The 18,000-nt window shown below is 36.8% G+C and overlaps 3 protein-coding genes across 5 annotated transcripts; all 3 read right to left on the bottom strand.

Moving 5' to 3' along the window:
- Window positions 1-41: 41 nt before the first annotated feature.
- Window positions 42-3,637, bottom strand: fkbp1aa (FKBP prolyl isomerase 1Aa). Its single transcript, XM_087780850.1, has 5 exons — window positions 3,530-3,637; window positions 3,396-3,443; window positions 2,014-2,126; window positions 1,784-1,954; window positions 42-581 (listed from the first exon to the last, which is right to left on the bottom strand). Exons 1-4 carry the CDS (start codon window positions 3,564-3,566, stop codon window positions 1,823-1,825), a joined length of 330 nt encoding a protein of 109 aa, XP_087636976.1. The 5' UTR covers window positions 3,567-3,637; the 3' UTR covers window positions 42-581; window positions 1,784-1,822.
- Window positions 3,638-4,504: 867 nt separating this feature from the next.
- mfsd2al2 (major facilitator superfamily domain containing 2a-like 2) lies at window positions 4,505-13,453 on the bottom strand. Its single transcript, XM_087780851.1, has 14 exons — window positions 13,347-13,453; window positions 13,167-13,280; window positions 10,989-11,113; window positions 10,768-10,888; window positions 10,635-10,713; window positions 9,513-9,667; window positions 8,471-8,561; window positions 8,260-8,381; window positions 8,069-8,152; window positions 6,474-6,557; window positions 6,301-6,413; window positions 6,103-6,246; window positions 5,889-6,044; window positions 4,505-4,970 (listed from the first exon to the last, which is right to left on the bottom strand). The coding sequence occupies exons 1-14, from the start codon at window positions 13,395-13,397 to the stop codon at window positions 4,712-4,714; spliced, it is 1,698 nt and encodes a 565-aa protein (XP_087636977.1). The 5' UTR covers window positions 13,398-13,453; the 3' UTR covers window positions 4,505-4,711.
- Window positions 13,454-15,139: 1,686 nt separating this feature from the next.
- On the bottom strand, window positions 15,140-17,475 carry fam110a (family with sequence similarity 110 member A). 3 transcript variants are annotated; one of them, XM_087781360.1, is made up of 3 exons: window positions 17,360-17,446; window positions 17,235-17,271; window positions 15,140-16,683 (listed from the first exon to the last, which is right to left on the bottom strand). In XM_087781360.1, exon 3 carries the CDS (start codon window positions 16,591-16,593, stop codon window positions 15,445-15,447), a length of 1,149 nt encoding a protein of 382 aa, XP_087637486.1. In that variant the 5' UTR covers window positions 16,594-16,683; window positions 17,235-17,271; window positions 17,360-17,446; the 3' UTR covers window positions 15,140-15,444. The 3 variants fall into 3 exon arrangements, with proteins under 3 accessions (XP_087637486.1, XP_087637485.1, XP_087637484.1); XM_087781359.1 differs by lacking the exon at window positions 17,235-17,271 and having other exon boundaries at window positions 17,360-17,475; XM_087781358.1 differs by lacking the exon at window positions 17,235-17,271 and having other exon boundaries at window positions 17,272-17,466.
- Between the last annotated feature and the right edge of the window lie 525 nt (window positions 17,476-18,000).

Below are 18,000 nucleotides of genomic sequence, written 5' to 3' on the forward strand. Positions count from 1 at the left end.
GATCGTCACCGGTGTGTTCGTCACAATCGTGGGCGACAGCGTTTGGTGTTAAAATGACTCTTTTAATGTCAAGAGCGAATCACACAGCTTTGTAACACACACACCTCCTGGTACACAACAGGAGCCGCAAATACTTTCCCACCATAAAAACTCTCCGTCGTTCCTTCCGACATATTTTAAAACACGTTTCGAGTGATTGAATCCTTTTTTTCTCTTTATAAATTAATAACCGGTTGATGAAGGAGAACGTCTGTAAATTTAGTTTTCCTCAGCAACAGCACAAGCTTCGATCACAAAAAAAAAAAAGGTACAAACTATTTCTCGATGTTTAAGTCGAGAGGATTCAATACCCGCAATAAAGACATTTTGAAAAGACGCCGACTGAGCATTTATGACATGTTAAAATCCTGACGGAAAAAAAAGCACTTTGACGCAGATAAAAAAACTCATGGGAGGACGAGGGTCAAAGAAACGATGATAAAACACCTGGATATCAAAGGAGCATCTCTAGACATTAGGTCCTATGCAGGAGTCACCGGCAGGTTTTTTTTCTTTTCCACGTCACCTGGATAAGCGTCGACCTGCGGTCAAAGGTCGACACAATCAGGGCACGAGCGGTTTTCAAACATACCACGAGAACAAGTGAGAAATTATATCTTGACACAACAACAAATACCTCAAACTAGGTGTGTAAGAAAATATCAATATTCAAAAGGAAAAACATATTCAACATAAAAGCTTTTATTTGACTCTTAAATCATTTACAATTAATTTTTCCGTAAAGGCCAAAAAGGCATAAAACGACGTGTGCACCAACTGCTCACTAATATTTAGTCTTATTTCAAGAAGGTTTAAAACTATATAATACCTTTATATCTCAAATATCAATCGAGTTAGAGCCTTTTAAATATCCTTAAATAACATTCCATGTTTTCGGACTTTCCCCACTTTTGTATCTCAACAGGCAACGCCATGTATTTCAGTTTTTGTTTTCTTTTTTTTCCCTCATAGTTATTTTATGGTTTCAATAAAGTGTGGAAAAAATATTAAACTAATAACAAATATTTTACTTATTAAGAATTGACATGTTTGTTCACTTCTGTGTTGCAATAAACTTCCAGCCACCAGATGGCAGCAGTCAACAATGAAATCCCAGCGATGACTAAGGACAAGAGGATACATTCGAGTCCAGTAGCTTTTAATGCTGTATTTCAAAAACATTTTTTAAATATATTTTGGATTTTTTTTTTATTATAGTCAGTTTTATAAAGTTTGTATGAAATAAAATAATCATAATAGATTTTATATTTACAATTAACTTGCAAATATTCACAATATTTATTTTTTGTTGCAAATAAACTTCCAGCCACTGGATGGCAGCCGTCATTACTTTCCCGTGGGATCCCGGCAATGACTAAGGATGAGAGGATACAGTCTAGTCATGCAGCTTTTACGGATGATGTTTGGACATATTTTGGTTTAAAAACAAATGAAAGTAGTAACGACTTCATGTCATGTTGTCTGAAAATTCTGCAACACCAGAGTCAAGTACTCGACAATACTACAAATATATTCTTGTTACTACAGTAATGACAATTTATATCGTATCGTTTTTCCTGTATCTTGATATGCATCGTATCACCAGATTCTTGCCTATATACACCACTACCTCAAAGGCATTAAAATAAATGCATAAATGAGATCATTTATGAAAATTTGAGCAGTAAAATAAGTCACTTAACACTTTAATCTAATGAAAGTGTGAAGCAAGGATTCGACTCACCCTGAAAATCTGAGTGAAGTTAGCAAAGTAAGTGCAGTTTCAGGCTTCTAGACTCAGCAGCTCCACATCGAAGGTCAGCGTGGCGTTGGGGGGTATGATGCCCGGGTGTCCTTTAGAGCCGTAGGCGAAGTCTGGTGTGCAGATCAGCTTGGCTCGCTGACCTAGACTCATCTGAAGGTGACAGAGCTGAACTTAACCAGCCGATGGCGGGTTGATCAATGTCTCTTTACCTGGGTCACTCCTTCCTCCCAGCCACGGATCACTTCCTGATGCCCGATCTTGAATTTGAAGGGTTTTCCTCTGGACCTGGACGAGTCAAACACCTTTCCGTCGGATAGTGTTCCTAAGAAAAGAGAATCCAGTATCAATTAACTTCCCACGTAGAGTCACAGAATTATACTTTTCTCATGTGATCTAAGGTAAAATCTGCACAAAAAAACCTCACAACAATAGTAGTCAAGGTCATCATGAAAAACAAAATAGTGGAATTTGTTTTACTAACCTTTAAAGGATTTTAGTATGTGTTGTATTTGACATGAAGTACTTTTAAACCAATCAAAGGGAAAGAGTTTATAGGTTTTTCGTTATAGCAATAATTATCACAATTCTTAGTGTTTTTTTATTTATTTTAAATATTTGAATCATTGCTAATTTGTCAAAAAAAATGTATATCTTCAAAGGTACATCTTAAATCAAGTATTCATAAGTGGAATCTTTTTATATATATAGATTATATAAGATCTATTTCATTTAAAAATACACAGCATGTTATTATTGTTGATTCTTTGCTTGACAACAATAATTACAGGCACTTTTATCTACAGTGCCACATTTTTTTCCCCAAAATAGAGGCTATAATGGGAAAAATTACACCAAAAAATATAATAAATAAGCTTAATATGCTATAATAATCATTTGATTGTATTACAACTTGTATTATTATTTAAAATAAATATATTTTCATATACACTTAAATCTTCTTTCACAGGCGATAAATACTCACAAAAATGACAAAAACCCTAAAGTGCAATTTAGAGTAAAACAAGTAATTACTCATTAAAATAAAACACATTTTAAACGTGATCTTTAACCTCATGAGGGCCTGATTTATACCGTAGGTTCAGAAATAGACGCGCAGGTCTTTTTTTAGTGTGTTGGGCAGTGAAAAAAAACGGTAGATCAGAGGTCAGCACAAACTAATATTAACTACAGTGTCGTCAACGATAAGTTTTGTTATTTATAAAACACAAGCATTAGTCAGTTTGGGCAACAAACGATGCTCGGGCAAAGTTAGCCGACTAGCATCACAAGGCCGAGCTAATGTTTGCTAAAGCTTAGCATGTTAGTTCCAAAACATTCAACCAAACTCTGCATAAACAAACATATTAACATTATATTTGGGTTCATGAGCAAAACATGCATGACGAGATTTGAAAATACAACTTTGACTGAGGAATATAGTCATGTTAGCAGCAATGCTAACATACGCGACCACCCAGCAGTCGTCGCACACGTGACGCAAATATCGTCTTAAAAGTGTTGCAAAAGTTAATATTAAATAAAAGTTTAAATACTTCAAAGTCTGAGGGACTTCATTGGAACAAGTACTCACCGATATAGTGGACAACTACTCGCTGCCCCTTCTTTGGGAATGTCCTCCCTGACCATGGGGATCGAACATCAGGTCAAAATGGGGAAAAAGGGAAGATATTTGAGAAGATGGTGGAAGATTTGTTTGTTTCTTACCGTCCCCGGGAGTTATGGTCTCGATCTCGAAGCCCATGTCACTCCTCGGTGTGAGACGATCACCGTCCGAAGTGAGCGGAAGCTGGTGAGGGCAGCAGGGAAGGGCATGGATGCGGTGACGCTGCAACCACAGCAGCGGCTCTCGCTGGAGTCAACCGTCGATGAGAAACTTAATAAAAACTTTATTTTAAATCTTTTTACATGTGGTTTTATTGGGGAAAACATTTCCCTTGATTGTCATGATCACACATTGATCTTTCTACAAACATGTGGTGACGTTTTCACTTTGCATTTAACTTTTAAATATACTTCACATGATAATATCAAAGTATTAAAGCATATGAATTCTGAATGATACATTTGTTTTATTCATATACTGTTTTGAAGCTTTGCAGGGTTTTTAGAATTTAATTTTTTACATTTTCTTTAAGTGAACATCATGACCTAAAATTAAGCCAAATTGGAAATTATATATACATGTATATACATGTACCCACACACACACACACACACACACACACACACACACACACACACACACACACACACACACACACACACACACACACACACACACACACACACACACACACACACACACACACACACACACACACACACACACACACACACACACACACACACACACACACACACACACACACACACACACACACACACACACACACACACACACACACACACACACACACACACACACACACACACACACACACACACACACACACACACACACACACACACACACAATAAATAAAAAATGAACCCACATGACAAGTAGGGAGCATACATTCCCAAGTCAAAAAAAATATTACCAGGAGAAAATATAGAAAATAAACATTTATTTTCAGATTAAATCAAATTCTTTAAATACTTGGAAAATCGAATATTTATTTTACACTTTGATTTTGTTAATTATTATTATTACAATAATTGAAAAATAAATGGTCTAAATTCAGTTTTTATTTTTTATTGTAGCCTTTAATATTAAATATTGTCTGGTGGCTACATTTTCTGTCTAATTTAAAAAGCTTTACGTTAAAATATATTAAATTTAGAACGTTTATATTTGAATTATTGTAATAACAATACAAAACCCAAAGAGTAAAACAAATCATTCATTTTTAAATATTCAATTTTTTGTTTGTTTGTGTTATTCAACTAAACCCAGGAGACTTGGGATCTTTTCTTGGACTCTTCTGTGGAACCACCAGACTCTCTGTCACCAACTGTCAGGAGGCGATGAAGGTTCTGATCCACGGACTTATTACACCTGCTGGTCTTTCCCGAACTCTTCTGGGATCTGAGGCTGTGAGAGTCATGTGACCTCATCGTCTGCAGCATCTCAGACGCTTCAACTGAGCAGGAGTTCGTCCTTGAAATCTCCCTCTGGTCCGATGATGTCAGTGAATCTTCTGGTCTGTTGGAAGGTAATAATGATGTCATTACTGCTGAGATATTACCTTTTTGCAAGTATATTAGTGACATTTCAAATGATGATTTATTTTTTATTAAACTTGTGTTTTTAAGTATATTTCTATTAAAATGATCTAATCAATTATTTTGAAAGCATTTCAATTATATTCAATTTGTTTTTAATTTAATTAAAATAAATAAATAATTGTTTATTCATTTTATTTTACACATAGTCATTTAATTCTAATGAATTAGAAAATAAATATCCTAAATCTAACATTTTTTAACGTGTAGGTTTTTAATACATATCTGATGATTTTTTTAATCATTAATTTACATTAACATTAAATTTATATTAAAAAAAAAATGTAAATAAAGTTTTAGAAGAAGGCTAGGAATAATAAAAAAAAAATGATTGAAGGTATTTATGTATTTATTGGAATTAGAACATCACACTTTGTGTAAAAGAAATTCCATATATATTAAAAATGTATATTTATTTAAAATAAATGATTAATTGGATTTTTATGATTTAATGATATAATTTCTATTAGATTTCTTTATTGAATAATTAAGTTTGGCAATTTCTCCATTTTTAAGGTTTTATAGGTTAATAATTCAACCAAAAAAAAGAAAAGATTATTTTCAAATATAATGAGTTTGATATTTTAATTCCAATAATTCATAAAAAGTTTCCATAAAAATAAAGAAAATATTCAAGCTTTTAATAAACAAAATATTGAATTAGATTAAACGTTCAATAAAGACAATATTGAATTCAACTATTAAAAATAAATCAATTATATGCTTTAAAAACAAACGTTTCAATTAAAATCAAATTGTTAAATTTAACCACTCATTATTCTGATGGTATTCGTACGAGACGGCCAACAAACATCCCATAATCTTCCCCATCACTCACTCCTGTGTGCTCAGACGTTTCTCATCGATGGCGTAAAAATGGAAGAAGATCATTCCTACGAGCAGCAGGACGATGGGAACCGGCGCGAACAGCACGGTCAGCGCCGTGGCCACCTGGTTGCCATGGTGACAATCATTGGCCTTGTAACCCACGAAGCTACAGAACGACACGGCGGTGAGTGAACCACGAGCGTGGACCAGAAGCCTCGACTCACTGCAGGGTCATGGTGGACACGCCGATGGAGAGACCTCCCACCAGCTTGGTGGAGAAGAGGTAGCAGGAGAAGAAGAGGGGCTCCAGGTGAGAGACGGAGGGGTGTTGGCTGGAGAAGAGGTCCACGACATCGGGGAGCATGGACCTGACTCACACATTTTAGTAAGACCACCAAGAGTCGCCACCGACGGTGACTCACCACGGCAGAAGGAACACGGTCGCCACGCTGAATCCCATCAACACGCACATCGTCATGGCAACCGGCAGGCTGCCGGGAACGCAGGCGACGACGATGGCCGCCGGGATGAAGATCTGTGAAGCAGGAGGAGCGTGAGGCCAGACGCTCACACTCTCGTCAGACTCGAACCTCACAGATAGTCCCACGAGGAGCGTGGACTTCTTCCCGATCCTCAGGAGAACCAGTTGCCAGAGAGGAACCGCCACCGAGGCGGAAACCTACGAGACGAACACATGAAGACTTGACTTTACACGGAAAAAATAAATCAATAATAACATTATTAAAAACTTTATCTTGAGTGAATGGATTTGTCTAAATATAGATTCATGGATCAATTATTCTTCCTTAGAAGTCGATCATCTTCGTTAAAATCATAAAAATCATGGGTTATCATCTTAAATACTGATTACTTTATTGTAACAAGTTTGTAATTAAATGATCTGAGCTCATGATTCTCCCACAAATCGAACTAAATTCATTGTAAATGTGCTTTTATTGAAAGTCTCTTCGTTCTTACATTGTTTTTAAAGTACTTGAAATATTGTCACTTGTGAAATAATTCCTCATATTTATTAATTTTTTGTCGTTTTCAAATTATTATTTTATTTAAACCATTCTCATCGCTTAATTATATATTAATATATATTAACAGTTTTCTTATGATGACCTAGAATTGAAAAACTAATTTACAAAGTTCTTGAAACAAAATCATATTTAAAAAAAACAAAATGACAATTTCCTAAAACCAAATTTTCAAATAAAATAGTAAATTTGTTTCAGGAAATAGTACTTTTGTTTCAGGAAATAGTTAATATGTTTCAGGAAATAGTAAATAAGTTTCAGGAAATAGTTAATTTGTTTCAGGAAATAGTACTTTTGTTTCAGGAAATAGTTAATATGTTTCAGAAAATAGTAAATAAGTTTCAGGAAATAGTTAATTTGTTTCAGGAAAAAGTAAATAAGTTTCAGAAAATAGTAAATAAGTTTCAGGAAATAGTTAATTTGTTTCAGGAAAAAGTAAATAAGTTTCAGGAAATAGTAAATTTGTTTCAGGAAATAGTTAATTTGTTTCAGGAAAAAGTAAATAAGTTTCAGAAAATAGTAAATAAGTTTCAGGAAATAGTTAATTTGTTTCAGGAAAAAGTAAATAAGTTTCAGGAAATAGTAAATTTGTTTCAGGAAATAGTTCATTTGTTTCAGAAAATAGTTCATTTGTTTCAGGAAATAGTTCATTTGTTTCAGGAAATAGTTCATTTGTTTCAGGAAATAGTTAATTTATTTCAGGAAATAGTTCATTTGTTTCAGGAAATAGTTCATTTGTTTCAGGAAATAGTTAATTTATTTCAGGAAATAGTTAATTTGTTTGAGGAAAAAGTAAATAAGTTTCAGGAAATAGTTCATTTATTTCAGGAAATAGTAAATTTGTTTCAGGAAATAATAAATAAGTTTCAGGAAATAGTTCATTTGTTTCAGGAAATAGTAAATGTGTTTCAGGAAATAAACAAATTTACTTTTTCCTGAAATTAAATTTACTAAGGAAATAGCAATTTTTGTTCTTTGCTTGTAAATTTGTTTCTAACTTATCAGCCACCGTAGATACACAATTGATCAAACTTTTCAGTTCTAAATTTGTAATTGTAATTATTAAACCCACAATGTAAGATCGTTTTAGGAATATCTCGTCAATGCAGTTTCTGTTTTATTTCTGTCAGTCAGATCAAATCATTACCAGAAGCACCAGCAGGAGGTGCTGGAACTGAGATCCGAGCTCAGCCGCATGACTGCAAAATAAGGCGAAATTACCCAAAGACATCTAAAAAAAAAAAAGAGAATTTAATGATGAATTCATGGCATTGAATCTCTACACGAGCAGCATGTTTGTGTTTGAATGACGTTCCAGCATCGATCAAGTTCTCGTACCTGGAAGGCGAAGCTGCTGAACAAGAATCCGAGGAGCAGCCGCTGGAATGGAACCAGACTGAAGATGATCCTCAGAGACGCAGGATAGGAGAGTCGCTGCTGCGTCACACTCACCACCGGGGCTGAGAAACACAAAGATAAGTTAAGATGATGAGTGGGTTGGTCAGCCTGTGACCTCTGACCTGACCTTGAACACCTGAGAGAGACTCACCTGCGTGTTCCTTCACCCCTAAGAAGAGGACGAGGCCGCAGGTGAAGATCACGCCGCCGATGACCAGCGCTGAGGTCAGGAAGGCTTTTTGCTGGAAATGTCAAACTTGAACTCAAAAGTCATGAATGTTGAAGAGAAGCTGAGAAAAGTTTAGTTTTTCAACAGAATATTGAATTATTCAATTTAACATTTCAAATTTCAAAAGGTTTTATCAGTTTTAGTTCTTTATTGAAACTTATTTTACAAGAATTGCGTAAAAATTGAAACAATTGAAATACAATATTTCTATATTTAAAAGTTGAGATTGTGTTTATTAAATAATTATATTGAAATGTTGAATATTCTTTTCTTTTAAATAATATAACTTTCAAAATTGTTATATTTTCAAAATGAATTAATTTCTTTTTACACATTGAGTTCGATATTCCAAATCCAATAATTATAAAATACCTTTTCTAAATTCAATATTTTGTCATTTGTAGTATTTTTAATTTAATTTTAACGTAATATGAGAGACGGAAGGGTGGAACTATTATACCAGAACATTTTTATATTGACTTTTAAAGACTACAAATAATTAAAATAATAATTTATAGATTTTTTTTTTCATTATTGGAATTATAATATATATTTTAATGTTTCCATTTTCCCATTAAATTATTTAGAAGAGAAAAATGCACATTTTTGCAATCAAATAATAAAAAACGTGTATTGAAAAAGTATTAGATGCTTAAAAAACAAAGAAAAATAAATAAAACATTAAATATACTGGAAAAAGTGATTCCATAAAAACTATAATCTTTACATTCTTGTTAGCTTAGATGCTAATGTAAATGTGCTAAAATGCTAGCCAGATTCAACAACCAGAAAGGTTAGTAGTCCAACTGTACTTGTACTTCATTCCATATCTCTCAGTACACAACATTTTTTGTGTAGTTAAAGTGAGCGCACACCGACGTTGAGCCCTTAATGACAGTGTAACACAACCCTCCTGAGACCTTCACCACACAATGCAGCGTAAAAACCCGTTTCTTCAAACTACCGTCTCTCTCAGAGCGGCAGGAGACGAGGAGGCGTGAGGAGCTTCCTGGACCAGTTGTCCCTCGCAGACCTCCTGCTTCTCTGTGTTGTACACCGACACCACCTGACCCTGGATCAGCGACGCCAGCAGCATGGACACCATCTCCACACTCATCCCTGCAAGGATCATCAGAGGATTCAATGGTTGAATTAAACTTTTATAATGTTTTTATTGATTTAAATGTTTTTTTAAGCATTGAATAATTATTTTTGAATTATTAAATCTAATAAAGTGTATTTTGAAAAGTGGAATATGTCTTTTAAATGATTACATTAAAAAAAAGGAATATTTTCCAAATAATGTTGTTTTTTCCATTATGATTGAATTCAAAAACTTTATTTCTGAATATCAAACTAATTAATTAAGAAAATAATCGATTCTTTTATTTTAATCATAAACAAATTCAACCTTTCAATATAGAAATTATTGAATTACATGATCTAAAACATCTTTAATAATAAAATATATATATACTGTATATATATATATATTTTTTTAACAGTGTTTGATATTCTTATTCCAATAATTAAAAAATAAACCAACATAATAAACATTTTTCTAAATTCATATTCTTATATATATATATATATTCTATATATCAATGTTGGTATAAAAGTGTCACCAGATACTACTTTCATTTAAAAGGCTACGAATAAAAAATAAGAATTTAGAAAGAATATTTGGTAATTTTTGGACTTGGAATATCAAACTATCTGTAAACAAACACATTGATTAAGAACATTTTCAAAAAGTGTTATTCAATTACTTAACACTAAACAAATTCGACCTTTTGAATATAGAAGATGATAAATCAAATTATTTATAAAAATAGATACGTTTTCATTTAAAAAATGTATTTCAAAGTTACTTTCTTTCAATGAAGTTAAACAGGCTACAATTTAAAGAAATATATAAATATAAAATATACGTGTATAGTAAATTTGTACATTTTAAATGAATATTAAAACAAAATAAAACAAATATAGTTTTAAAAATTAACTCAATTATTAATTTAAAACAAATTCATTTTTTAAATATAGAAGTTATTGAATTAAATTATTTTAAATAAATAAATAGACTCACTGTAGGCTGTGGCCGAGTCCCTCTCCCTCTGATTTCCTCCCAGGCACATGTTGAGGGTGAGATACGGAACATGGTAGCACTGAGGGAGGCAGCATCAGACGTGTCGACCGGACGTTCTCGCCACCAGACTTACGCTCATGACGGTCTCGAACAGACAGGAGGCCGTGAGGAACCAGATCACGCTCCGGGTCCCTCGCGGCGAGAACCACAGCAGCAGATACGACAGGACGGCGAGCGGCGTGGACAGAACCAGCCTGTGTGACAAACGAGGAGCGACTCACGGCCGGAAGGCGAGAGAAGAGACAAAAAAAACATGCTAACTCGGGGTGATGGCGTGTTGCCGGCGTCACCGACCATGGAGTCAGCTTCCCGACGGGGGTCCACCTGCTGCGGCTCACCAGGTACCCCACCAGAGGGTCCGTCGCCGCGTCCCAGGCCCGGCTCACGAACAGAACCAGGGAGACGTAGAAGGGTTCCAGCTGGGATTTGAACACATCATTTATTTTTAGTACAGGTGTTGAAGTCAAATCTGGCCAAACAAGTTAATGTTTTCTGATACTGTGACCAATAAAGATGTCAGTGTTTAAGACACACATATTATACAGTAAAAATAATGATGAATTTGGATTTTGACCGTTTGATATTCGAGGACAACTCAAAGATTATTCAGATGTTTTGAGCCTCCAACAGTACAAAATAATACTCGCCATCATAGTCGTGGTTAATATTCATCTGTTGATTTCATTCAAGTCAACTGGTGTTATCGTTGGACAAGTACAAAACAAAATGACCTAGAACTAATTGAATATTAATTTTTAGGAAATTTTCATTTCAGAGTTTTGTAAATGTGTTTGTGTTTGTAAAATTTATTTTACAGTTTTTTACAAAATGTATTAATTTGTTTCAGAGTTTGTACATTTAACTAAGAGTTTGTAAATTTGTTTCAAAGTTTGTAATTTTGTTTTAGAGTTTGACTTTTTTCAGTAAAATTGTCATTTTCTTTAAGAGTTCGTACATGTTTTTCAAAGTTTCTACATTTGTTTCAGGGTGTATAAATGCGTTTTAGAGTTTGTAAATGTGTTTCAGAGTTTGTAAATGTGTTTCAGAGTTAGTAAATTCGTTTCAGAGTTTGTAAATGTGTTTCAGAGTTTGTAAATGTGTTTCAAAGTTTGTAAATGTGTTTCAAAGTTTGTAAATGTGTTTCAAAGTTTGTAAATGTGTTTCAGAGTTTGTAAATTCGTTTCAGAGTTTGTAAATGTGTTTCAGAGTTTGTAAATGTGTTTCAAAGTTTGTAAATGTGTTTCAAAGTTTGTAAATGTGTTTCAAAGTTTGTAAATGTGTTTCAGAGTTAGTAAATTGGTTTCAGAGTTTGTAAATGTGTTTCAGAGTTTGTAAATGTGTTTCAGAGTTTGTAAATGTGTTTCAAAGTTTGTAAATGTGTTTCAGAGTTTGTAAATGTGTTTCAAAGTTTGTAAATGTGTTTCAGAGTTAGTAAATTCGTTTCAGAGTTTGTAAATGTGTTTCAGAGTTTGTAAATGTGTTTCAAAGTTTGTAAATGTGTTTCAGAGTTTGTAATTGCTTTTCAGAATTTGTAAATGCGTTTCACGGTTTGTAAATGTGTTTCAGAGTTTGTAATTGCTTTTCAGAATTTGTAAATGCGTTTCACGGTTTGTAAATGTGTTTCAGAGTTTGTAATTGCTTTTCAGAATTTGTAAATGCGTTTCACGGTTTGTAAATGCCTTTCAGGGTTTGGAAATGTGTTTCAGAGTTTGTAAAAAAAAAAAGTAGAGTTTGTAAATTAGTTTCACAGTTTGTAAATGTGTTTCAGAGTTTGTAATTGTGTTTCAGAGTTTGTAATTGTGTTTTAGAATTTGTAAATACGTTTCAGAGTTTGTAAATGTGTTTCAGAGTTTGTAATTGCTTTTCAGAATTTGTAAATGCGTTTCACGGTTTGTAAATGTGTTTCAGAGTTTGTTAATGTGTTTCAGAGTTTGTAATTGTAGTTTCAGGGTTTGTAAATGTGTTTCAGAGTTTGTAATTGCTTTTCAGAATTTGTAAATGCGTTTCACGGTTTGTAAATGTGTTTCAGAGTTTGTTAATGTGTTTCAGAGTTTGTAATTGTAGTTTCAGGGTTTGTAAATGCCTTTCAGGGTTTGTAAATGTGTTTCAGTTTGTAATTGCTTTTCAGAATTTGTAAATGCGTTTCACGGTTTGTAAATGCGTTTCAGAGTTTGTTAATGTGTTTCAGAGTTTGTAATTGTAGTTTCAGGGTTTGTAAATGCCTTTCAGGGTTTAGAAATGTGTTTCAGAGTTTGTAAAAAAAAAAAGTAGAGTTTGTAAATTAGTTTCACAGTTTGTAAATGTGTTTCAGAGTTTGTAATTGCTTTTCAGAAATTGTAATTGCTTTTCAGAATTTGTAAATGCATTTCAGGGTTTGTAAATACCTGTATGTTTCAGAGTAACAATGGATATTAAATACCTGGGAGGGACTCAGACATATTTGACACATGGACTATTGAAGAAGTTCATCACCTGAACGACGTCCAGCAGGAAGATCTGCAGAGACACACCGATGGCCGCCGTGGTGATCTGGTACGGCACTCCGCCAACAGCGTAGCTCAGCTTCCGTAACAGCGGGATGCTGTCCTGACGGGAATCAGAGGGAAGGTCAGAGGTCACGAGGAAAGTGGCGCATCAGTGTTCGGACCTCACCTGGAGCTGCTGACCGTCAGTGGACAGATCCAGTTGGAAAATCGTTTTCATTTCACCAGAAAAATAAAGCGTCTTCCAACCTCGGATGCGTCTCGAACGTTCCTTCCTCCCCGAGTCTCTCTCGACTTAATCCACTGAAGAATCTGGTTCAACCAGTTTTACTTCAGCCCCTACTGAAGTTACCCACTGATTCAAGAGGGGGCGCTAAAGATTGAAAATTAGCCTTTGGATTAATTTGCTACAAATGTTGTTATATCGAGTAAAAATTCAAAAGATATAACTATTATTCATAATTTTGAAAGGATATTTCGCATCATAGGAACTTCTATAAGCGAGTATATCTTGCAATAGTGAGCGCAGTCATCTGCTAAATATTGAGATACTTACTTTTTGGAATAATTAATAAAATGAGCTCAACGCATCAGAGAGAGGAATGGAGAAAATACTGGGCCTCCTTTTACTCCACAATTACCGATAAAATCTTCAAGTGATTTATGGATCCAGATGGTAATTTGGAACCAAAATTTGATTTTCAGTTCTTGACTTAAAACGACTAGTTTCTGAAAATGTAACTGGAATAATTAAAAATAGATAAAAATGCAGTCGATCACTTTCTGGTGAAGGAAAAAGTCTAAATATGTCTAGACCTGGACGGGAAAACAACTCCAGTATTAGACAAATATGAATAAACAAAAAAATCCTTCTACAATGATTGTTAAAGTTACAATATCCAGTAGAAATGTTTCCAGTTAAAAATCTTAGGAAAAACACAAATGAACATTAAAAGAGATTACCGTGAATCGAGTCAATATAAGATTCATTTTAAAATGTTTACATTAAAAAACAATAAACAAGATAATAAATCAAAACAGTAAAACACAACTTTGCGTTGGTGAACTTGCGTCTGTAAAACCTCTTCATGAGGCGGTAGCGACCCCTTGTGGAATGTCAGTGAATCTCTTATATTTTGACTGGAGAAACAAAATTTTAATCACATTTATGTTTTGGTTTATATTTCAATAAAGTGTGTATTAAACCAAATACGTTTTTTTAAACATGTACATGTTCCTGTTGCAATTAAAATTCCCGCCACAAGATGGCAGCAGTCATTACGTCCTTCACAGCTAAAGGAACAATTAAATCCCTCGACATCCTGGCGATGACTGAGGATGAGAGGATACATTAGTCGGCCTCAACAGCTTTTAAAGCTGATGTTTGGAAATATTCTGGTTTCAGAACAAATTAAAGCAGATACAACTTTGTCAAGAGACTTGTTGTATAAACAAAGCGGGCCTTGAGTACAGCTGGCTGGAGGAGGAGTGAAGCCATTATTACGTCATAATGGACTCTGCTCTCGTAACCCCTCGTTTGCCAAGATTTCATACGGGGGAGAACTTTATAAAGTAATAAGTACAAAACATGGTCATGATGAGAGATTTACTTCATCTCGGAGAGATACTTTAACATTTGAGTCAGGAGAGTAATTATACAACAATGAAATCCTGCAAGATACTGGGAATGACTGAGGATGAGAGGATACAGTTGACTCCAGCTGCTTTTAAAAGGTGATGTTTGGACATATTTTGATTACAAAACAAATAAAAGTAGTTACGACTTCGTCAAGAGTCATGTGGTCTGTAAATTCACCAAAGTACTCGACAATACTACAGATATATTCTTGGTCCTACAGTATCACTATAGATTGTATTATGTATAAACTGTATCCTGATACGTATCGTATCGATGGTTTCCTTGGATTGATCCAATTCTAAACAGCAACTCAACAATACTATTCAACGACGACAAAAACACACACAACTGTCCAGACTCAAGGAGTCGCTAAACTAGTACGACATGACATTTGTTTGAATGTTTACATCCATTTATTTAAACAAACAGGTCTGAGGTCAGTCTACAAATATCGCGTCCGACTCCGTCGAACAGAAACATTCACAACGTTTCATGTTCACAGAGCGACGACAGGAAATGGAGGAAAAAAAAAAAACGTTTAAGAATCTTAAGAATCTCATTTAAATTAAAGTCAATGAAGGACAGACATGGTTCACTGCAGCACCGTGAAGATCCTGGACCACCAGGATTAAAGGTTGGTGCTCCTGGTGGACGAGTCCTTCTCTTGCCGGATCCCATAAAGCCACTTGATCACGCGGGCGTTCCTCTCGATCACGGAGACTCCGTAAGGAACGTGCTCGACGGCTTTTCCGACCTCGTCCTCGCCGTCACCGTCGCCCTGACCTTCGGAGCCGCCGCACTCCGACCCCGGCGCGCTCACGCTGCGGAAGCGGGCGAGGGACACGATGTCGGAGCTGGAGCCCCCCAGCTCCTGCAGGTCCGAGGGGTCCAGGCCGCACAGGTTGAAGAAGCGCTCCAGCTCCGTCCCGGCCCGGGAGAACCGGTCGCTCATGTCGGACTTGGAGCGGGTGAGCGACGGTCGCTTCCTGGAGCTGGAGGACGACAGGCGGGTGAAGGCGGGGGACGGCGGCGGGAACAGTTGGCCGGGAGGGGGCGCCGCTTCGGGAGGCGTGAGTGGATCTTTAGGGGGGACGGCGAGTGGTTTCAGGGGCGTGGGGGGAGTCCGGAGGAGGTAGAGGCGTCGCTGCGACGTGGCGGGGCGGAGCGGGAACTGCGGGTGGAGCGGCTGCAGGGGTTGACGCATGAACTGGGGTGGCCTGGTGGGCGTCGTCCTCACCGGACCGGCTACGGGTTTCACATCCACCCGGCGTATCGTCCCGACCGGACCTTCAGCTTTAACCGGCGACGACAGCGGCTTCGACTGCACTTTGGTCGGGCCGGACCAGGTCGGGGGCGCCGGTGAGGGCGCGGGCGACCCACCCCCTACTTTACGGACCCCGTCGAGGTCCGAGCTCAGGGCGGGTCCGTCGCTCACGCCGCTGATCAGGTTGCTCAGATGCTGCAGGTTCAGCTGGACCCCCTCCCGTTTGGGCTTCGACGGCGTCGTGGTCTTTTTGGTGGGTCTCGGAGCAGAACCCGGGCCCAGGGCGGGTCGGACAGGAGGTGGTTTAGAGAGAGCCTGCTGGCTCTTGACGTACTTGGCCTTGTCCGCCTCCAGGCGCTCCACCGCGCTCTGCCTCGGGGCGGCAGACGCCGCCGGGAATCTCCGGAAAAAGTCGGGACCGACCGGACCTTTGGGTTTCAGGCGCGGGAACGTCGCGCTGGCGACATTTCTCGGCGGCGGTCTCAGCGGCTGCTTGACCGTCTCCACTGGCATCTTCAGGGAAAAACTACTCCAAAAAAAAAACTACTCAACGGGACTTCCTGGAGCGACTATTCCGAGCGAGTCATTCCGGTCCTCCTGCCCCTGCGGAGACACAACAGGGCTGGTGTAAACTTCAAGTATGTTTGACACTTCATACAGGCTCGGCCCTTTTCTCCAACTCCCCCAGCCAATCGGATCCGGGGGAACGATGACAGACAGATTCGAAACCCGGAGTCATCCATCTTTGGCAGAGAATGAGGACTCAACCCTCGGACCCGTCAGTGGGATATTGTCTAACATTGTTGCTATGGAAACAATAGAAAGTCATGGACTATGACGGGACCCGTGAAGTCCAAAGTCAAGACCCCCTGAAGGCCCTCTTTAGATATAAGGTGCTTTAAATTGCATCCTCCAGTCACATTCTCTACATATTTGTCATTCCGGTCTGGACTAGTCCAACTCCGGCTGAAGTTTCTCACCTGAAAACCCCCTTAAAAGAACAACCAAAATGAAAAAAGATACCATAATAGTCACTCCAGAGGAATGTAACAACAACTCATGGTCAAGTCAGGAGCAGACACGTCCTGGAGATGACGAGAAGAAAGATAAAACGAAAGACAGGTAAACAAGGGGGACATGTGTCGTTGACTCACAGGCCTCGAGTTCTTGTCCGGACAGGTAGACGCTCACCTGCGAAGGTATTTTTTTGTGTCTTCGGGTCAAAAGAAACTCGACGAATCCCTCGTTTCTTGGTGGATTCGTTCAATGGATGTCTCACCTCGACTGTTCTCGGCGTAGGTTCCGGTGTTTTTAATCGATCATGTTGACTTTTTTCCCGAGTGAAGTGAGAGAGAAACCATTGACGCTGAAGACGAACCTGTTCCACCACTAATGAGCTGCAGCACAGGCTCCGCCCCCCTTGGCTCCGATTGGTTGGCACAACTTATTCACTTCCTTGTTTGGTCACCTGTCTTTTTTATAAAGTTTTTTTTTATTAAAGCGAAAATGAATCACATTTGATTTCGAAATTTTATTTAAAAACGTTAAATAAAATTGTGTCATTGATATGTTACTAATTAGGTTTTAGAAATTCTAATTATCTTATTTCAGTTTAAAAAAATAATTTCCATTTCGATTCAAAAAAAATATACAGAAGCTACGAAGTGTAAGTATCTGTATCTGTTTAGTGTATTACTTAAGAACTACTGCATATATAAATACAATCTATTTACTAAGTTAGAAAGTACACACGTGTACGGTGGCCCAGAAGTGCAAAACTAATTTACGAACTAGGAAATAAAAAGTCCCGTAGACAAATATTACAATTCTAAGTAATTTAAAATGTTTTTAATAGTTTTCTTAATTTATTTCAGAGTAAATTGCAATTTTGTTTCAGAATTTTTACATTCGTTTCAGGAA

This window comes from Callionymus lyra, chromosome 19 (assembly GCF_982586985.1).
Source record: "Callionymus lyra chromosome 19, fCalLyr1.hap1.1, whole genome shotgun sequence".
Lineage (NCBI taxonomy): Eukaryota > Metazoa > Chordata > Actinopteri > Syngnathiformes > Callionymidae > Callionymus > Callionymus lyra.

Bases quoted from the DNA above. Each gene is read 5' to 3' on its own strand.
- mfsd2al2 (XM_087780851.1), bottom strand. From the start codon at position 13,397: ATGAAAACGATTTTCCAACTGGATCTGTCCACTGACGGTCAGCAGCTC. The intron at 9,668-10,634 runs GTGAGTCTATTT...TGATCCTTGCAG, and splicing joins GGACTCGGCCACAGCCTACA to GGATGAGTGTGGAGATGGTG. The intron at 8,382-8,470 runs GTGAGTCTCTCT...TGTGTTTCTCAG, and splicing joins AGGGGTGAAGGAACACGCAG to CCCCGGTGGTGAGTGTGACG.
- fkbp1aa (XM_087780850.1), bottom strand. From the start codon at position 3,566: ATGGGCTTCGAGATCGAGACCATAACTCCCGGGGACG. The intron at 3,444-3,529 runs GTAAGAAACAAA...CCCCATGGTCAG, and splicing joins GACCATAACTCCCGGGGACG to GGAGGACATTCCCAAAGAAG. The intron at 2,127-3,395 runs GTGAGTACTTGT...CTCTTTTCTTAG, and splicing joins AGTAGTTGTCCACTATATCG to GAACACTATCCGACGGAAAG.
- fam110a (XM_087781359.1), bottom strand. From the start codon at position 16,593: ATGCCAGTGGAGACGGTCAAGCAGCCGCTGAGACCGCCGCCGAGAAAT.